Genomic DNA, 20,559 nt, shown 5'->3' with positions numbered 1-20,559 from the left:
GGGGAAGAGCATAACTAGAGGCCATCAATATTACATAGTCACCAAGAAATCCATTAGGGAACTCTGAAGTAAATTCTTTAACCAAAGCGTGGTGAGATTGTGGCACTCGCTACCACAGGGAGTGGTTGAAGAGAATAGTATAGAATAATCTAAGGGGAAATTAGGAAAACACACCAGGGAGAAGGGAAATGAGAGTTAGCACAATAAAGTAGGATGAAGAAAATGGAAGGAAGCCTGAGTGGAGCATGAACACCGACATGGACCGGTTGGGCCAAATGGCTGGTTTCTGCATCGTAATATGTAATGTGATCCTATAAAACCCTATATAATGGATTATGTGATCCCATATAAACTTGTGGGCATTGTTAAAATTTGGTATGATTTTACAATAGAGTTAAATGCCTCAAGTTCAAACCCAAATTGAAAGAATGTCCCAGACTGCTTATCTACAGAACGAGGAAGAAAACCCACCCAGTCTGTATTCAATAAAGATAATAAAAGACCATTGTGCAGTTTAACAAGTCAAACATAGCTTTGACTTGTGGAAACCTGTCAGAGAATTGGAAAGTTGGAATTATAGAGTTCCACTCTGCAGTTACTGGAATATTAATCCTACAGAACTGAAATATGCATTAAGACTTCAATTTTATTTTATATGCCTGGTTTTTTTCTGTACTATTTTCCCACGAATGGATATATTTTAAATATTTTATTTACCTTGTTTCTTCTCCTTGCTTTAGATATGGGAGCACATTTAGAGAAAAAACGTGTTTCATTACCTAAAAAAGACAATTTCAAAGACCTGGCTTAGTGACTTGGTCACAGCTGCAATAACTTCAGTTCAATACCCGAACCCTTTGTTTCAGCATTAACTCAGGAAAAAGAAATTTAAAGGGTGGTGGAAGCAAATTACTTTCAAAAGGGAATTGGATAAATACTTGATGTGGAGACAATTGCAGGGTTATGGAGCAGGGGAATGAGATGAATTGGCTAAATCTTCCAAAGAGCCAGCACAGGCATGATGGGACAAATAGTCTCCTGCGTGATGAGATTCTACCCACTTCTGCACATCCAACCCATTGGCAATACTTATCGGTAAAATGGGTGGGTACAGCCTGTCTAGACAGAAGACTAAGGGCCATAGTAGGACCAAGGCCCAAGTAAATGCTCATTTTAGATGAAACCCTATGCTGGGTGCAAGCAGCACAAATGCACCCCTATGCGCCCTATACACTTCAGAGCCTAGAGAGCAGACAAATTGTTTACTGCTTGTAGGATTAACACAGTCTGTATCACAAGGCCTGTTGAGTAATTTCAAGGCTTTAATCTAGGCAGAGGAAGCAGATTTACATAGCTCCAACATTAGAGGTCATTATGCCATCTGAATCCCTTCCCCCTGCTCTGATTTAAATTACTGTCTTGAACTTAATCTCACATAATCTTTATTTGTGTGAGCACAGAAAGTGCCAGACACTCTATGCAAATTGATTTCAAACCTGTCCGTGCAATGTTGGAAAAGTCAATTTGATCAATTCCAATTCTTTTATATTGATCCAGACGTCTGTAAAACTGGTGTCTAAAGTTGGGTAGCAAAGATCTTGAGCTTGGGAGACAAGTGCCTGAGGGGGGGAATCGGGTCAGATTTGCACCAAGTGCAGTACCGGGCAGAAAAAATGAGGTTTTACCCACGGGCTGCAATGGCGGCTTCTCGCACTGTATTGTCCCAGACCCGCTGTATTAATTGCGCATTCCCAGGAAACACGCCGTTTCCATGGCGAGCAGGCTCTCATTTACCCGCCATCACTTCACCACTTCATCACACTTGGCGCCACATTTAAAGTCCAACCGCGTGTGCAGCTCTCAGTGCTTCCAGCTCAGGGTTGGTGCTTGAGGACAGGATGGCCCCAAAAAATAAAAAGACTGAAGCCTCCTGGTTAAGTGAAGGGTCCCTCGAGCACCTTCTGAACGCCATGGAGGCTCGACATGATGTCCTCTGCCCTCTCTTTGGCCGCAAGATGGGCAGCAACATCACCAATATAGCTTGGGAGACAGTGGCAGCAGTGGTTAGCGCCAATGCCCTGCAAAAGAGGACAGCCACCCAGTGCCACAGGAGGATAAATGATCTCCTTCGTTCTGCCAGGGTAAGTCAATCTTCTCATCACCTTCAACTCACACACTCACAAACCCATCACACACCCACAGGGCCCTCACTCACTGTCAGTTCAAGGGACATCACCACTCACTCTCTCACACACACCTTCATTGTCCTCATCCCATCCATGGGACCACTCACCCACACACACACAGGCCACTTATCATCTGGCCTGACAGGCATCCTGCTTGCACTCTCTCCAGCTCTATTCATGCAGGACAAGCTGGCACACAACAAGAGGGAGAGGTCACAGACCAGTGGAGGAATGCCTGAAACCAAGGCCCTCACGGACTTTGAAAACAGAGCATCCAGTTGGCCGGTGAGGATCTGGATTGTTCCTGTGCTGATGGTGAGGTCAGCACTGCTCTACCAAGTGAGGGTCCAGCAGTGCAACATCCATCAGACAACCAGGCTGTGAGTGATGTGTCCTGTTCCATAGGCCACTGCCATACACTAATTATCTCTCCTTGCTTTCACAGGCATATCAGCTAAACAGCCGACAGAGTCTATGACCCAGGGCCTCCAATCAAGTCCCAGAGAAACCTCCGAAGAGGAATCTGGAGGCACCCTCCCTGAAGTCCCATCACAGCCTCACCCACACCCTCCACCAGCGCAGAGACACAAACTTCGGTGTGACCGAGCTTTAGAGTAGCCTCGGGATCACAATCTGGTGAGCATATCGTACTGTCTGATCCACTGCAGGCGGCTGCAGTGAATTCCCAGGTGTCCGGCACTCGGAGGACTGCTGGAGGCCAGAAATCTGCTGAGTCCGAGTCAGATGAGGAGCTTCTGGACTCGGTCATGTCACAGTTGCTGGAGCTTCATAGACAAGCTCGGGAACATCAGGAAGGGATGTTGACTGCACTCCCCAGATTGCAAGGCACGATGGAGGAGTCCGTCTGCCTTCAGGCTGAGGTGATAGCACTGGCATTGCAACTCACCAAGGTCAACACTGGTAAGATGGCGGCCGCCATGGAGACCTTAGTCCAGGAAGTTGCTCCTGCAATGCTGTGCTCTAGCTGGCTCAACTCTATCGCTGATGCCATAGTTGGCCTCCAGTAGTGTGTAAACATGAGGGGTGTGGGACAGCTCGATCTCATTCTAGCTACCCCTTCTGCCCAATAGGTCAGCCAGGGTCCATCAAGCACCCATAGGGAGGAGGATCAGCAGGTTCCCCTCCTGGGGTGATAGATCTAGGTGACTCCGGGTGTGTCTGGCCTATCCAAATCTCCTCTTCCTGTGACCTCAGCAGCTCCAGCTTCACAGGCTGAGGGGGCGCCACTGACACACAGCAGGACCCCGGAAGCAGACCAGAGGCTTTGGCCTTCCAGAGGACGCCCATCAAGGTCATCACATAGCAGTCAGCAGGCTGTCTCCACCTCCACTGTGGATATCCAGGCAGCACCAAGATGTAGTGGCAGGGTTAGGAAGGTTAAGAAGCTGTAGTTGCACAGCCTGGGCACGGGTGTTAATCACTTGTACACAATGTTCACTATTGTCAATAAACTCCCAAGAATGTCTCTCTGCCTGTGGCTCCTTGTTCTGATGAGCAGTGTTCATGTCACTCAGATGTGAAACCTTTCTGCACAAGATAGAGACAGGTGTCTCAGTCCAGGGCCTCTTCCCTGTGTCTGTGCAGCCTTCAGACCACAGTGATGGTCCAGCCTCACACTCCCTGGACACATTACTGATGCCTGCATCTCGATGGTGCTGGTCATTGCTGCCAGAATGTAGTGGGCAGGCGTCAGGGGGTTCCATCATTCTCTCTGTGTGCTCTCAGCACCTTTAAGGTGGGGCTGGCCCCCATCTCTTCAGCATCTGTGACCTGTGATGCTGTGTTCCAGCTCCTGAAGGGCTCAGGTGCTGAAGGCTGACATAAGATCAGGTGCTTCTAAAGTTTCATGGCTGCGTCTCTATGATATGACCCTGATCACATAGAGCAAGCAAGCTGCCCTCAGCCAGACAGGAGTCAGACATTCTCAGAGACTATGTGCAGATTTGTGGAGTGTCCTTACTGCAGGTTATCATCACCCTCCTGCAACCGAGCGATGATTAGTCAATATCGAGTGATATTGACAGGAGCATTATCACAGAGGGTATGTGCGCCAGACTGAAGTCAAATGTTCACAGATGCAATGTGAGGATCTATGATGTCTCCTCACTGCATCTTGTCATCATCCTCCACAAATCTAGCAGCTGTGAGGGCTTCCTGAGTACGCTTGCCTTGTCTGGCCAGTGCGAGGGCCTCATCACCATCATCACCGTTAACATCCTCCACATTGGAGGAGACCTCCAGCTCCTGCATCTCCCCCTCAGCCAGCTCCTCTCCCCATCGCAGCGCCAGGTTGTAAAGGGGCAGCAGACAATGACGATGTGTGACACCTTCTGCGGACTGTATTGCTGGGCTCCACCAGACAAGTCCAGGCACCGGAACCTCATCTTCAGCATCCTGATGGTCTGTCCCACCAAGTTGTGAGTTGCAGCATGAGCCTCATTATAGCGTCGCTCTGCTGCAGTCTGAGGCTGCTGCACAGGTGTCATCAGCCACGGCCTCTGTGGGTGGCCCTTGTCCCTGAGAAGCTCTCCCTGCAGCCTCTGTGGACCCTGGAAGATGTCAGGGATCTGTGACCGACTGAGAATGTAGGAGTCAGAGACACTCCCTGGAAACTGAGCGCAGACCTACAGGAGCGTTTGTGGGGGTCGAACACCAGCTGCACACTCAACGAATGGAAGTCCTTCCAGAATACATAGTTGGCCAAGTGTTGCGATGGAGATCTGAGCGCCTCATGAGTGCAGTTGATCGAACCTTGCACCTGTGAGAAACCCGAGATCTGGGGGAATCCTGTCGCCCTTGCATCCTGGCTCTTTTGGTCCCAGGCGAAATGCACAAAGTTGTGCTGCCATGGAGAAGATGGCTTCCGTGACCTCATGGATGCATTTGTGGGCGGAGGCTTGTGGTATCCCACAGAGGTCACCTATGGAGTCCTGGAAGGAGCCACTGGTGTAAAAATAATGCATCGTTGTCACTTTCACAGCCACTGGCAGTGGATGCCCTCCACGTCCCTGTGGTGCCAAGTCTTGCAGCAGATGGCAGATGTGACTGACCAGTTCCCTAGACAGGCGCAGACTTCGGCAATACTGGTTCTCGGTCATCTGCAGGAATGAAAGGCGGTGTCGATAGACCATGGGTTTAGCTAGGTGACGGCCTGCTGCTGCTCTTGGGTGGGAGCCCCAGCTGCCTCTTCTTCCTAAGTTTGCTGCTCCTCCCTCTGCGCAGCCAGGAGCCTCAGTCACTCTCTTCTCTATTGTCTTCGCTCTCTGTAGGTCACGAGGCAAACAGCTTGTTCCCCAGGCTCCATGAAGTACTCCTCCTGCAGGATGAAAGACAAAGATGCATGTGTTAGCATGGGTATACTGAGAACCTCCATTGGTTAAGCCTGAAGGCCCTGAACACATCCTGGAGAGTGTTGACCACCACTTGGGTGGCCAGAGTTTAGTGCGCTGCATGGCTGCCCGAAAACCCACCCACCTCTGCCCCACTCCACCCGACCGATTGGCAGCAGCTTTGCCCATTGGACTGCATGTTGTGCTCTCAGCTCAGGCACAGGTATTCTCCTAACCAGCACTGCAAGGCTGCACTGTTAGCTTCAACCATGGGGGAGACTGGTCCAAATGAGATGAAGACATTGCAGAGGGACTGTGAGCGCCTCCAGCAGTGACTGCTCCATGGTCAGCTTTAGCAAGGAGATTGTACAACATGCACAGTCATCCGATAGTGCTGCAGTCCACTAAAATGCTCATTAGTTTGTGGTCTGTGTCAGAGAGGTGAAAAGCTCTGGAGCACTTGGTGGCATTTTGATGCCTCTGCCTTGCTTGAGAGGGCAGATGAGCTAGAGACATGTCAATGTGGCTGCATCTGAACTGTCTCAGCTGCAGAGGAATGGTCACTTTATACAAGGTTTCCCTAATGTGTCTCACCTCTCCTCACCCCACACATACTTCAACCACAGGACAGCACTTGCCCCCACCCCCAATTCACTTCAACTGCAGGGCAGCCCTCCCCCCCCCACCTCGCCCCTCCAGCAATGCACCTCAACCTTGAAGTCCAACAGGTGACGCAACGTTCCTGTGCACTCACCTCCGAGTTCCCTTCAAAGTGCAGCCCACCCAGTGCATGCCGTTTACATGCTGTTGTGAAACACATTGGCTGTGCAATCACACTGATGTGAGCAGACGATCCTGTGTGTGGGGGGGATGATTCCAGTGGGATGGCCTTACAATGATATACAAACGTATTACAATGAGGTTCCTGGTTGGCAGAAACACAGCCCACCATTGACGGACTGAACGGACGATCGCCAACTGGTTTTGTGATGCCACGAAACCAACTTCTGGCCTTCTCGCCATACTGTCTGTTCACGCCACCAAACATGCCTGATGCCAGTGGGCACAGAAAATTCCACCCTGGGGAAGTGGTCAACGGTAGGGGAAAGGTACAACTAGCATGTGTATGAATTTTAAATTGCTGAATGCAGAGATAATTTTATAAAATAACCTTCTGACAAAAGTGTGGTTGAAGAAATATTTTGTGTCTTGGTACCTTTCTCCTTCTCTGTTTTACTTTTATTTTTGTCATTTTACATTTTCTCTTTATATTTTTGTCTAAATTTTCAGAGTTTGTGTCAACTTTCAGGTAACTTGCCTGCTGTTGGCTGGTCCAAGAAAATTGATGCTCTGTTACCTTCCATTTATCATCCAAATGGATGGCAGAGCATGAGTAGAACCCCTGCGATTTTCTGGCATGTGCCAACTGTGGGCGAGGTGCCTCACAAATGGCCAAGATTGGAAAACTCACCCCCTTGTATTCACTTCAAAATTTCAAAGCAATCCATTCTCAATTGGAATTAGAAGCAGAGCATGCTGGAATGAAATTTATCTTTGATTACTTCAAGACTTTGAATCAGAAGTTTTCACACTCCAGAGACTAAGCTTCAGTGCAATACTGAAGGAGTGTAGCACACTCTGAGATGCCATCTGTTGGATGAGATGCTAAACCAACATGTCAATCCCTCAAATGGAATTATTAAACAGATTACCTGAATATTTATCTAACTGATGCTTATGGGGCTCTGTTCTATGAAAATTGGCTTTATCCTTATTGCAAAGTGATGAGATATCAGAAGTGATTCATTGTCTGTGAAGCAATTTGGAACATCCTGAAGTAGTGAAAATGTCGTATAAATGCAAGATGTTCTTCTTCCATATACTAACTGACAAACTTCACATTGTCAGCATCTTCAGTCTTCACTTCAGATTTCCAACATAAGGTTTCTCTTTTATTTCTATTAGAATCAAATTGGAAGAGTTACTGCTGCCTGAAGAGACTTAGTGCTGTGCTGATTTTTTACTGATCTGTTTGAAATGATTCTGGATTATATCCTAAAGGCTGCACGACACAATACAGCTCAACTCCAGATTAATGGTTTGTGACTTTATCTTGTACTGATCAGATCTTCACTTGGGACAGCTGAAGGGTCACTCGGGCCAGTGATTATACAAAGTCCATCACTGGTTGCTACAATCTGGCTGACTGACCAGACAAAGAGACAGCCGGCTTTAGCAGAACCAAAAACAGGATATTTGCCTCGCTGCAGTGCCTTGGCAATCAAGCTGTCTTCAATGACAATTTCCATGCCATGTTAGTTGTACTGGCCTGAGCTCACTTCTGATAATGTTCCCAATATATCATATTCCAAGCCAGGTCTTTTGTTCTTCATTGGTTTTAAAATGGCTTGGAATGCCTTGCATTCATAAAATATTTCATGTCAAGTTTTTTTTTATTATTTAGCTAAGTGGATACCAAATATAACTTGGTGAAACTCTTTGGACATAGATGTGATCTTGTATGAGGGAGTGCCACCTCATACTTAGGGATAAATCACTAATATATTCAGCATGACCTAGATGTGTGTAAGTAACCTTAGCTTGCAATTTGCTATGATGCATTAGCCCAGTTTGCCTGAGTTAAGTCCAATCGCCTTTGCCAATGGGGAAAGTTATAACTAATTTAACTCTCTTCGATGAATATTAATATTTAATGACTCTGTGCTGTTCAGTACTGTTACTGCATCATTTAATGACTCTGCGCTGTTCAGTACTGTTACTGCACCATTTAATGACTCTGTGCTGTTCAGTACTGTTACTGCATCATTTAATGACTCTGTGCTGTTAAGTACTGTTACTGCATCATTTAATGACGCTGTGCTGTTCAGTACTGTTACTGCATCATTATATGTAAGATTTTCAGTTTCTCATTTTCTGTTTTATTTTTACTCCTCGACTATGGACACACAGCAGCCACGTTACAGGATGTTACTTTTGAATGAATCTAATGTTGATTTCTTGTTCACCACACAAATATTAAGACAAAAACACAGATGCTGGAAATCTGAAGTAAAAACTGAAAATACTGAAAACACTAAGTGAGACTGGCAGCATCTGTGGAGCAAGAGATAAAGTTAACTTTTCAGGTCTATGGCTTATTATCAAACTCCCACCCACTGATTGGAAGATAGGTTGGGGCAAAGTAAACAAAATAACATGGACTTGTGCTCATTGTCAGCCCCTAATCAGCCATAAATCAGACAATATAGTGAGGAAACTCTGGGCATCTGTCTCCTCACAGAAGCTGGCTTTGCTGAGAACACAGGTTAATGGGTTGGTAGAGAGTCCAAAGTGTAACATCCAGAGTAAAGTTGACAGCTGTTGCACATCAGAATATCCTATAAACTGACTTCATTCAGTGCTGACAGGAAACTTCCTTATTGACTGAACTGGAAGCTACAATGGGTGAATATTTGTATGATTTTGCTCAAAACAATGGGCTGAATTTTCTGGCTGACACATGGGTGACAGAGCCCACACACCAGCCCTTAAAATGTCGTGTGAGTGTCCCAATGTCAGCGTGAGGCATCGCGATGTTTAGGTGGGTGGGTGGGCGTATGCAGTGCGATGCACACCCGCCTTTAATTAAAGGCCTTGTTAAGGCCATTAACTCAGCGACTGAGGCCGATTTTGAGGACCCCGTGTGATCCTTGCCTTGGTGCATGGGCCCAATGGGCAGGCAGGTAAGTGACTTTGTAACAAACCTCATCCACGGGCAGGATGTGTGGGCTCAGAGGGGTTGTTAATGTTTTATCTGAAGTATTTATTGCAGAAAGTGTTTTAAACTTGCCTGTGTGATTGTTACTAGTTCAGATCGATTTCCAATAGCTTTCTCTGTACTTTGAAGCTTCAGCTCAGCTCTCTGCAGTCAGGAATCTTTCTCGGGCCTGCAGCTTTCCAGAGGCCTCCATTTAGCCTGGGTATGGGTTCTGACATCTCCACTGGAGGCAGCTCCTCCTCCGAGGAAGGGAGGGATAGAATAAGGAGGAAGCCAGGAGTGCACAATCAGCCTCCAGGGGAGCCACCTTTGGGAGGCCAGGCGCAGGCACAAGGGGTGAAGGGTCAAGAGGTTGTCCAAGGCAGAAGGGGCTGCAGAAGCTGCCACAATCCTGCTGCCAGGGTTTACAGGCAGCGAAGCAGCTACCTCAGTATGACTGAGGTGCAGTGTCGAAGGAGGCTCCGTCTGTCAAGGGAGACAGTCAACTATATCTGTCAGATGATTGGCCCTGAGATTTCCCCTGTGTGGGTGGACACCCCATGCCAGCGGCTCTGAAGGTCACAATTGCCCTCAACTTCTATGCCTCTGGCTCCTTCCAGGGCTCATTGGGTGATCTTTGCAGTGTCTCCCGATCAGTTGTCCACACTTGTGTCAAGCAGGTCATAGACGCTCTGTTCAGACGAGCATTGATCTTTATCCACTTCCATTGGGACCAGGCCAGCCAGACACAGTGAGCCAGAGGCTTCGCGGCCATTGCTGGCTTCCCCCATGTCCAGGGTGCTATAGACTGTACACATGTGGCCATCAAGGCGTCAGCAGGTGAGCCCGGTGCCTTCGTCAACAGGAAGGGCTTCCACTCCATGAACGTGCAGATAGTGTGTGACCACAGGATGCTGATTCTACAAGTCTGTACAAGGTACCCAGGCAGCTCCCACAACACCTACATCCTCAGACACTCCCAGGTGCCGGGGCTCTTCAGTGCTCCAGCCCGGCTGGATGGATGGCTGCTGGGTGACAAGGGCTATCCCCTCAGAAGGTGGCTCATGACCCCTCTCCACCATCCAAGAACAGAAGCTGAGCAGCGGTATAATAGGAGCCAGGGCTCCACAAGGGCTGTGGTGGAGAGAGCCATTGGTCTTCTCAAGATGTGCTTCCATTGCCTGGACCGCTCAGGGGTGGCACTCCAGTACCCCCTAGATCGTGTCTCCCTGATAGTGGTAGCATGCTGCGCTCTGCACAATCTTGCACTGGAAAGGGGGGATACAGTTGACGATGAAGACCTTGACGCCCTGGATGAGGCTGCACATGATGAATCCAGCAGTGCCTCAGAGGGTGAGGGAGCACAGGGCAATGATGAGGGGCAGCACGTCAACCCGCTACTACACCAAGGAAGCAGGGAGACTTTAATCCAATGAACCTTCAGCTAGCTCCACACACATGGATCAGCAGGAGCAGCATTGCCTGGAACTACCACATGTGGCACTTGGTGCTACATCTCCCACCTCATCAGCTGCAACTAAGGGCTTAGCACAGAAACATCAATGTCCACTCAAACACTCCTGATATGTCTGTGAAACACAGAAATGCAGCACCAAGGAAACACCCTCAGCCATGGTCACAAAAGTGGACTTTATTCCATCCAAAAAAACTACAAACATCACTCAGACGTACATAACTATTTTGTTCCCTATTCTAAGGCCAACTCAAAATCACCAGTGACAAACCCGTGGAGTGCCTAACGTGCCTTATGCTTACATTTCCGGGTGCTACGTCTTGGTGCTGCCCCATCGCTGGGAGTGGTATCTGAGCCAGCCTGCTGACCCTGCTGTCCTGTTGGCCTCGATGACCTTGGCAGGTGTCCTCTGGCCTGTGGAGCCTGTGCTGGCCCCGCCTGGGAGGGAGCTGCCAGTTCCAGAACTGGCACCTCCCCAGTTGTCGCAGCCTCACCGGATGATACAGTCACTGGGAGAAGGGCGGAGGGGCTGCTGCCCTCATCCGGAGCGCCCTGAGAGGAGCTCACAGCGACAACAGGCAGCTGCTGCGCCAACGTGAGGTCACATTGGGACCTCCCTGCTCACCGCAGATGGATGGGCACCGAACGGTGATACTTGGTGCCCAGAACATCTCCAATATTGGGAATGACCACCTGTGGCCATTAGCGCTGTGAGGGCTGCAGGTCAGAGCGTAAATCAATCAGATGATGATCAATCTGTTGGAAACCCCTCTCCATGAGAGTCGCCAATCTCTCAGTAGGGGAAGCCTGAAGCTCTGTCCTGAGGTTCATGCCATCACTGACACTCTGCCTGGACTCTTCCACCACAGAGACCAACTGAAGCACACCCTCATGCAACCCTGCCAGATGCTCCCACGCATCCTGCCGCTTGTCCTGCAGCTGCTGCATGGCTGACATCTCCAGAGGCACATCATCACTGTCCGACTCAGCATGTGCCTGGTCCCCTGCAGTCCTCCGGCTACTGGCACCATCGGCACTCTCTGTCCATGTCATCTCCTCCAGCGATTGTGAAGTGCCCTCTCCGCTGTGCCCTGGGACACTAGTCAACATTACATTCCCCGAAGTGTTTGTCGCTGCACTGGTGCCTGGCTGGCTGAAATGATGTGACGCAAGTTGCAAGTCTTTGCCCTCAGGTGTGGAGAGGGGTCTCTGGACTTGTTGCTGGCCATGCAGTGGTGATGCTGAAATTAACAACAAGGACAGTGCATCAGTTAGTGTTCAGTCAGTAATACCTTTCATCCCTTTCACCCCCAGCCTCATAATGCACTCAACCTTCCAGAACCTGAGGAGACGAACATTGGTGGGGTTGTAAATAGTCAAGAGGAGGCCCAAACATTACAGGCAAATACAGACAGGCTGGTCAGATGGTCTCAGGATTGCCACATGGAATGTTATGTGGATAAGTGTGAGGTTAAGCACTTGGGCAATACAAACAAGGTACGGGAATACATGAGTAATGGTGGGACCATGGGAAGTCACGACGATTACAGGAACCTTGATGGGCAGACCCGTTAAGATAGCAGAACAGGAACATAAGGCGTTTAACAAGGTCGAAGCCAGACTTGCTTTTATTAGCTGAAGAATAGAATGTAGGAAAAGGGAGGTCATGTTGCAAGTGCAGAAAACGCTGCGTTCAGTTGTGACCTGTGCTTCATGGGAGGGATGGCATTGGAGTGGGGAGAGTGCAAAGGTTCCTGACCTGGATACATCCTGGCCTGGAGAGTTGGATTGATGAGGAAACATTGCAAACACTTGTGACATTTGTTGTGGAGCACAGGAGATTGACGGGTCACCTTATTGACCTTCATACCGTTATGAGGGGTATAGAGTGGGTGGACAGAAGGCAACATTTCCCCTTGGCACAGGGATGACTAATGTGGTGGCATTTATTTAAGTTGAGTGTCATGAGGTTGACAGGTGAGGTACTGAGGACCTTTTGGACAGAGTAATGTGGGACACACTGGCTGAAAGGGTGGTGGAGGTACAAACCCTCCTAAGATGCAATAAGGCTTTGGATGTGCAGCAGCGATGCCCTGGTATGTTAGACCATGGGGATAGTGGTCACAAATGGGATAAGGCGACTTTGGAAGGTGCTAGAGACGCACATCCTCAAGGGGCCGAGTGACCTTTGTGTATGACCCACACGTCTGACTGTATCAGTCAGTGAATGAGCAGTGTTGCTGCATTAACAATTGCAGCAACCATCAGTGCTTTGGATGGTGGGGAGACAGAGTGGATGGGACTGTGGGCCTCAAATACCTGGCCACTGCACCCCAGCCTCCCCGACACCTGCTGACCTGTCCGCCTGCCTCGTCCCCAGCTCCATTGCCTGTTCCTCATAGGTGGTGAGGTGCTGCAGCACAGCGTGCCCACCACCAGTCCGCTGACACTCCCAGCTGTTGTTCTCTGTTTTTGCCTGCAGAACAGAGAAGAGCATTTTTTGGGGCTGATCGCTCATGTACTCTGCACACGCACACATCGCACCCCAACCACAGTGGCCCATCTGAGGCCTCCAGCAGCTCCTGTCCACACTACTGGTGATCAGTCACCAGAAGTTAGTACAGCTGCTCCCAACCCCCTCCCCCAACAGACACCTTGGACACATTCGGCGTCCATCACTTTGAATAACACACGGGTCTTAGCGCCCATGACAAGGAGGCACAACTAGGTGCGGTCCTGAGAGCCAGCAGACGGCTCTTGGCCACGACACCTTGAGGCTCCCCTTCCACCATCTCATCACCATCAATAAGACATGTGTTGGGGTTATAAGTATGTGTCTAGCGGCCTCCCCTGCAGGTTGCCCCCCGACTACTCAAATGCGACAAACACCAACATATGCTGCAGGGAGAACAAATCTTCTCCTCACCCACTAAGGCTGATGTGAGCATGGTCTCTATCTGTTTGCCCACCCAACGTGTGCCAAATGCCCGATGAGGTAACAACACGAAGAAATGGGGGAGGGTGTGTCAAAGGCTAAGGCTACCTGCTGGGTCAAATGGCCAAGGCCAACATGGACCTCACCCTTCCAGAGCGCCACAAATCATTGAAGCATTTGCACCACTGGGTCCCTGTGCACCGCACAGCATCATGGGAGTTCACGGCCTCCGCCACCTCCTGCTACACCTGCCTGGTCATGTTGGGGGGTGTGGGGAGGTTGGGGGCCTCCTCCTCCCATCCTCTGGATGCAAAATATCCCAACGGTTGGACACCTCTTGGAGGAGGATAGCAAGGCAGGCATCTGAGAACCGAGGGGCACAGTGGCCCCCCCTGTTGGCCTATCTTGCAGCCTGCTCCCCCCAACTCCTCCTCCTCTGCCCTCAAACCAGCATGTCGCTCTCCGTCAGTGATCATGGTGCACTGCTTCCAGGAGGCTGCCTGGTCACTCTTTATACGGCCTGCTGGTTCCCCCATTGGAACCGGGGGCCTGAACACGCCCACCGCCGATTCGATTTTCCCGTCGTACACGGGAGTCGCAAACCCGCTGGGTGGGCCTTACTTGGCCAGAGCAGAATGGCACTGCAGCCCGTTTTGGTAGTGGCGATCGGCTGCTCGCCCATCGCCGAGTCGGTCAGGCCCACCTGCCCATTAAGGGCAAAATTCAGCCCAAAGTGTCCCCGTAGTGACTGTGGACAGATGGAGACAGGCTCAGATTTTTAACTGGTCAGTCGATGTGTGATAATGGGTTCTCTGGGTTTTGATTATCCTTTTTGTAGCATGAAATCACTGTGACTGAGCCATAATTATAGAAAGCGAGGAGGTTTATAAGCCCACATATCCTGAGAAAGCCTCTTCCACTGAAAACATCATAACCCCTTAGTGTCTGCAATTCTATATCAGGCAGCTTAGCATCTTTTTAAGTTTTTAAGACTTACTTCATATGGGCAAATTATTTTAATCCTTGATAAAAGTAATTTAAATTAGAATTCTAGATCTAGTATTATCATATCATTGTTGAATGGTTACAGCACACAAGGAGGCCATTCAGCCCATCATGTCCTGTCCAGTTTTCTGCAAGATCAACTTGTCTAGCCCCACTCTCCTGCCTTTTCCCTGCAGTCCTGCAACCTTTTTCTCTTCAGATAATTATCCAACTCTCTTTTGAAAAAACCTCGATTGAACCTGCCTCCACCATGCACTCAGGCAGAGCATTCCAGATCCTAGCCACTTGCTCTGTAAACAAGGTTTTCCTCACATCACTGTTATTTTTTTCTGCTAATCACCTTGAATCGGTATCCTCTGCTTCTCGATCTGTCAGGCAAGAGGGACAGTTTCTCCCTATCTACTCTGTCCAGACCCCTCATGATTTTGGATACCTCTATCAAATCTTCACAATGCTGTCCATGGTGAACAGCCCTAGCTTCTCCAATCTATTCTCATAACTAAAGTTCCTCATTCCTGGAATGATATATTATATTTATATATATTATATGTATGTGTGTATATGCATATATATAGATTATATAGATATGTGTGTGTATTATATATACATATATATACATACATATGTATGTATAATTTATTTGGATCTCACACAAGTATTTTGGGCATTGAGAACATGTGTGTTATGTATGGAGAACATGTGTTACCCAGGATTTTTTTCTCTTTGACGTCTTCTACCTTTGTTGAAGGGTTCGCTTATCTGTAGAAATTGGCATTGGGACCAGGAGCACTCAGGAAAGAACCAAGGTAATACACATCATTTACAAGAAAGTAACAAGCCGTTTGGCCTAATATGTCTTTGCCAGTGTTTATGCTCCACACAAGCCTCCTAACACCCTTCTTCATCTAACCCTTATACTTCTATTCTTTTCTCCTTTTTGCATTTATCTAGTTTCCCCTTAAATTCATCTATACTATTCACCTCAAATATGCCTTATGGTAGCAAGCTCCACTGTTTAACCACTCCCTGGATAAAGAGGTTTCTCGTGAATTCCCATTTGGGTGCTTAATAGGGAACAAGACAATAGGCACTGAGCTATGGAGGGGGAGATTTGAAAGGGGCACTGCAACGCTTATTCAGAAACGGTGGTTGAGGATATTTTTAAAGGTCAAGATTAGAAATGGAAAGGTGGAGGAATATGGGGAGCATTCCAGACAATAGATCAAGGTCGCAAATATCTTGCTACGTTGACCAGATCAAGAGGCAGAATATGGTTGCAAAAATAAATTGGGACCAGGTTGTGCAGAAACTGAAAAGCAGGGTAAAGGATTTTTACATTTAATTTACTGGAAACAGGCAACAGTGCTTTTGCTGAATTTCTTCCAAAATGAGGGCGGTGGTGCAAGGAAATGTAAAGGAATTTTGCAACATGCAAAGGTTTCTTACCATTAATTTGATTGGCTTCCACGTAGAGATATTGAAGGTTTTTATGGACGTGTGGAATGGAGATGAAGTTGTTATGGGACAGTCCCAGTTCAATCAGGGTGGAGATGTTGAAACTATTTGGGGCTAGGCCCTCGGTGGTAAACTTGTTATGACTCAGCCGCAAGTAAAGGAGTTGTTGAAACTGTGAAAAGCAATCTTCTGCAAGGGTTTCGAGAAAATTGTTGGTGCAGTAGAGTTGCTGGATTGTAATTGGAAAATTCTTGGGGAACACAGGCAGCCGATTATAACTCAAATCCAGGTGAATAATAGACTTCAATCCTGTGATGGTACAAAAGGAAATATATTAATTACTATTTAAATCTGAACATATTGCTCCATAAATCTTACTTCACTCGTCCGATGGATTGTGATAACATAATGGAATCTAGACAATTGTGCATAACTGTAATGGCTAAAGATTTGGCAGACAGGCACTGAATTTCAGCAGGTAACCAAATGAGGCAGTTAAAGGCCTATTAAGGCCTATCAATGGAGGCCAACAGGAATTTTACAGTTGGTCTCCAGGTAGCCACAGGTAGTAGGGCTAGCTTAGCTGCGGGGCCAGGGAGAGAAATCATGAGCCCTGGTGCTTCTCCTGTAATGGGCCCCCTAATCCTTCCCCCCTCCACCCATACCCCACCCCCCGTAAACTTCCCTTTCACATCCTTTGGGTGCCCAGAATTGGGGACCATAGTCACAGTGGGGTCAAATTGTCTTATATAGGTTTACCAAAACTTCTAGGCTTTTGTACTCTATGCCTCCATTATAAAGCACACCAAAAGCTTAGGTTTCAGTATGATACATTTTACAACCATGACTTTGTCAGACAATTACATACAACTTGGCCCTGCATGCTTTGCAACCAGATCTGCATCTCTGACCCTGGCCCTATACAAGATCTGGATAGCAACATTCAAAAGACTTGAACCTCACAAGCGCCTCAAACAACAATCCTATGTACAAATAAGAATATCTTGGCCTAACAGTGACATATTCTATTGGTGCATGACTCCTGCTTTCACTTCCAGGTTTAAAAATGGTCAAATCCTCCAGTAGATTAGCGCCAACTAATTCACCTGCAATATTGTGCCATTTCTATCCACACAAATGGGCTTTTGTTATCAGAAAAATGACACTTTGTATTGAGAGATACATATTTTCTCATCTGAAACTGAAACTAACCAAACTTACAAATGCCCAGCATTTTGCACGCAGTAAGAAAGCAAAGAACTGCAGATGCTGGAAATCTGAAATGTAAACAGAAAACGCTGGAAATACTCAACAGGCCAGGCAGCGACTCCGGAGAGAGAAACAGAGTCAATGCTTCAAGCCCACGATCTTCACAAGTTCTGACCAAGGATCACTGATCTCTGTTTTTTTCTGCACAGATGCCACCAGATCTGCTGAGCATTTTGAACACTTCCTGTTTCTAATGAAGCAAAAATAACCCCTTTTGCCACCCCTCCAAGAATCAATCAGATGCTGCTGAGCCTCTCATTCCCCCTTCAGCAAGTAACCCAGCAGCAGCTGCTTGAGATTATACATGAATTTCAAAAAAAAAAGATAAGGTATGAAAAAAACATCAACGATTTGCTGAGCAAAATAGAATTAATGTCAAAGCAATAACTTATGAAAATGATTAATGAATAAAAATGAACATTAAAAAGTGCCAAGCAGCTGGGCTAACTAATAAAAGCTTTTTTGCCTTTTGCTTAAGAAACAGGGCTAGACGGAGAGAGAGAGAGAGAGAGAGACTAGGCCCCAAGTTCTGGTCACCAGGGAAGGGGAGGGTTCTGAGGCCGAGTGAAGGGGCTGAACTCTCCGGTCGGCGTGTGGGGGAGGGGCCTGCTCGCCAATGTGTAAAATGACGAGTGCTGACATCACCGCGCGTCATTTGGATTTTCAGTTCAGCCGGCGAATAGCTGACTCGGCTGCTTACCCGCCGATCTGTCAAAGGCCTGTTAAAAATTAATTTAAACAATGAAATGAGCCGCCTGTCCAGCCAAAAGGCAAAGAGCCCAGGCAGCCTCAGCGTTTTTCATGGAACCTCATCCACGGGCGGGCGGGATGAGGCTTCATGAGGGGTTCATTAATTAAATAAAATGTTTTGAAAAAGTTAACGGACATGTCCCAGCTCATGTGACAGTTTCACACGAGGGGACACATTTTAAAAGTTTTCAAATACTTTATTTAGAAATTTTAAACTTAAACAAATCTCCCCGAGGCACCTGTGTCGTGTGCATGTGTGAGAGAGCACACTCCCAACTCAGGGAATCCTCCCCACCCACACAGGGAGCGCACAGCATTTCCAGGCGAGCGTCACGCTGGGCGGGACTTAATTGGCCCATCCACATAAGATAGCAGCGCCCACGTAAAATGGCGGCGTGCACCTGATCGGGGGCACCAATCGGGTTTGTGTTGCTCCCACCTGATCCCGCACAACCCCCCCTGACAGGGGCCAAAATTCAGCCCAAGGTGTTGGGTTTAACTAACACTGACCTTGTATTCACCTCTGGTGGCACACACTCACACTCACACTCACTCACACTCACACTCACTCACACTCACTCACACTCACACTCACACTCACACTCACTCACACTCACACTCACTCACACTCACACTCACACTCACTCACACTGGCACTCATTCACACTCACACTCACTCACACTCAAACTCACTCACACCGGCACTCATTCACACTCACACTCACTCACACTCACACTCACTCACACCGGCACTCATTCACACTCACACTCACTCACACCGGCACTCATTCACACTCACAATCATTCACACTCACACTCACTCACACCGGCACTCATTCACAATCGCAATCATTCACACTCACACTCACTCACACCGGCACTCATTCACACTCACACTCACTCAAACTCACACTCACTCACACCAGCACTCATTCACACTCACACTCACTCACATTCACACTCATTCACACCGGCATTCATTCACACTCACACTCACTCAAACTCACACTCACTCACACTCACACTCACTCAAACTCACACTCACTCACACTCACACTCACTCACACCGGCACTCATTCACACTCACACTCACTCACACCGGCACTCATTCACACTCACACTCACACTCACTCACACACACGCTCACTCACACCTGCACTCGTTCACACTCACACTCACTCACACTCACACTCACTCAAGCTCATTCACATTCAAAGTCATGCCACAGCATTGAGAGGGAGGAGGATGGAATGTGACAGGTCTGGCTCAGGACCACACCATCGACAGGCAATTTATTTTTGATTTTGGTTTTGGTGTTATTTTGTTTTGAAATGAAGTGTGCAAATGGGCAGTTCGAATTAAAAAGTAATTTAGAGAGGAGTTAAATTGAACTGGAAATATAGTTGCTAAGAGCATTCCATGTATATCAGATGTATATAGCAATGGTTTTTGACTTCAGTAGTCAAAGCAGAGAAAATTATTTTAAAATCATATAGAAAGCTAGTAATTAAGAAATGTACGGACATAATGATGAAATTCATAGCACAGTAATTTTTACATGACTTATGGCAGTAATCATGGTTTTAGCCAAACAGCAATTCATAAAATGAGAGCAGGAGAGTAATAAAAGATCACTGATTGAATGGTAATCGTCATTAGTCATGTGTAACCTGTTAAGCATGAGTAAAACAACTCGGATAGAGCTAAAAATATTGGAATAAATCAGAGGAAATTGTACAGAAGAGAAATAGGAAACTTAAAAGCTTACAAGACTTCCCCACATCTTCACTTTGCAAGCATGGGTGAAGAGAGTTCAGTCGCCCATGGGGGGGGGTGGGGGCAGCATGTTCTGGAAATAGCACATGGAGTCCTTCAGAGGGCTGGTGCCTGCAAAAGGGTGTGGCGGGGGGTTAGGGGGGGAGGTGGGGGTGAAGCGCGGATAAGTGTGGTCCCGGACTACATTGCCCAGAATGCACCCTGGCTGTCAAAACATAAAGCTGCACGGACTCGGGCTCTCACTTCAGGGCAATCTGATATCGAGCGCTGGAGCTTTATCACGGAGCTGAGCACCCACCGCTTCTTTGTGAGCACATTGAGGTGTGAGGCGGCCACTTGAGAGAGGGTGCTGTCGTCCGAGCCCAGCCCCCTGGAAGGTACAGACCCTGGTGATTCGCACTGTGTGCACCCCTCTCTCTTGAGCGGTGGTTAGTGCCAAATTTTGAGGTGCAGGAGCTCTACGAAAATGTGTTGGCCATATCATTTCTAAATCTACTATTTCATTGTTTTCCTATGTATTACTCATTTGAGTGCCCAAATCTCAGTAAATCTATGCTTTGTAAGTGAAAACTATTTGTACCGCTGGACCTTTTATTTCGAAC

At 47.8% G+C, this 20,559-nt stretch overlaps 1 protein-coding gene across 1 annotated transcript in view; it reads right to left on the bottom strand.

The window, feature by feature from the left end:
* Positions 1 to 20,559, bottom strand: part of zgc:113307 (uncharacterized protein LOC553753 homolog) — a 52,424-nt gene that overhangs the window by 13,218 nt on the left and 18,647 nt on the right. The window contains exon 5 of the mRNA XM_041195294.1: positions 16,154 to 16,471. Within this exon, the coding sequence (XP_041051228.1) occupies positions 16,154 to 16,471 (318 nt within the window). The remainder of the gene's footprint in view (positions 1 to 16,153; positions 16,472 to 20,559) is intronic.

Source organism: Carcharodon carcharias, chromosome 9, assembly GCF_017639515.1.
Source record: "Carcharodon carcharias isolate sCarCar2 chromosome 9, sCarCar2.pri, whole genome shotgun sequence".
Classification (NCBI taxonomy): domain Eukaryota; kingdom Metazoa; phylum Chordata; class Chondrichthyes; order Lamniformes; family Lamnidae; genus Carcharodon; species Carcharodon carcharias.
The sequence above is the reverse complement of the archived record's forward strand: the minus strand, read 5'-3'. Positions and strand labels throughout refer to the sequence as shown.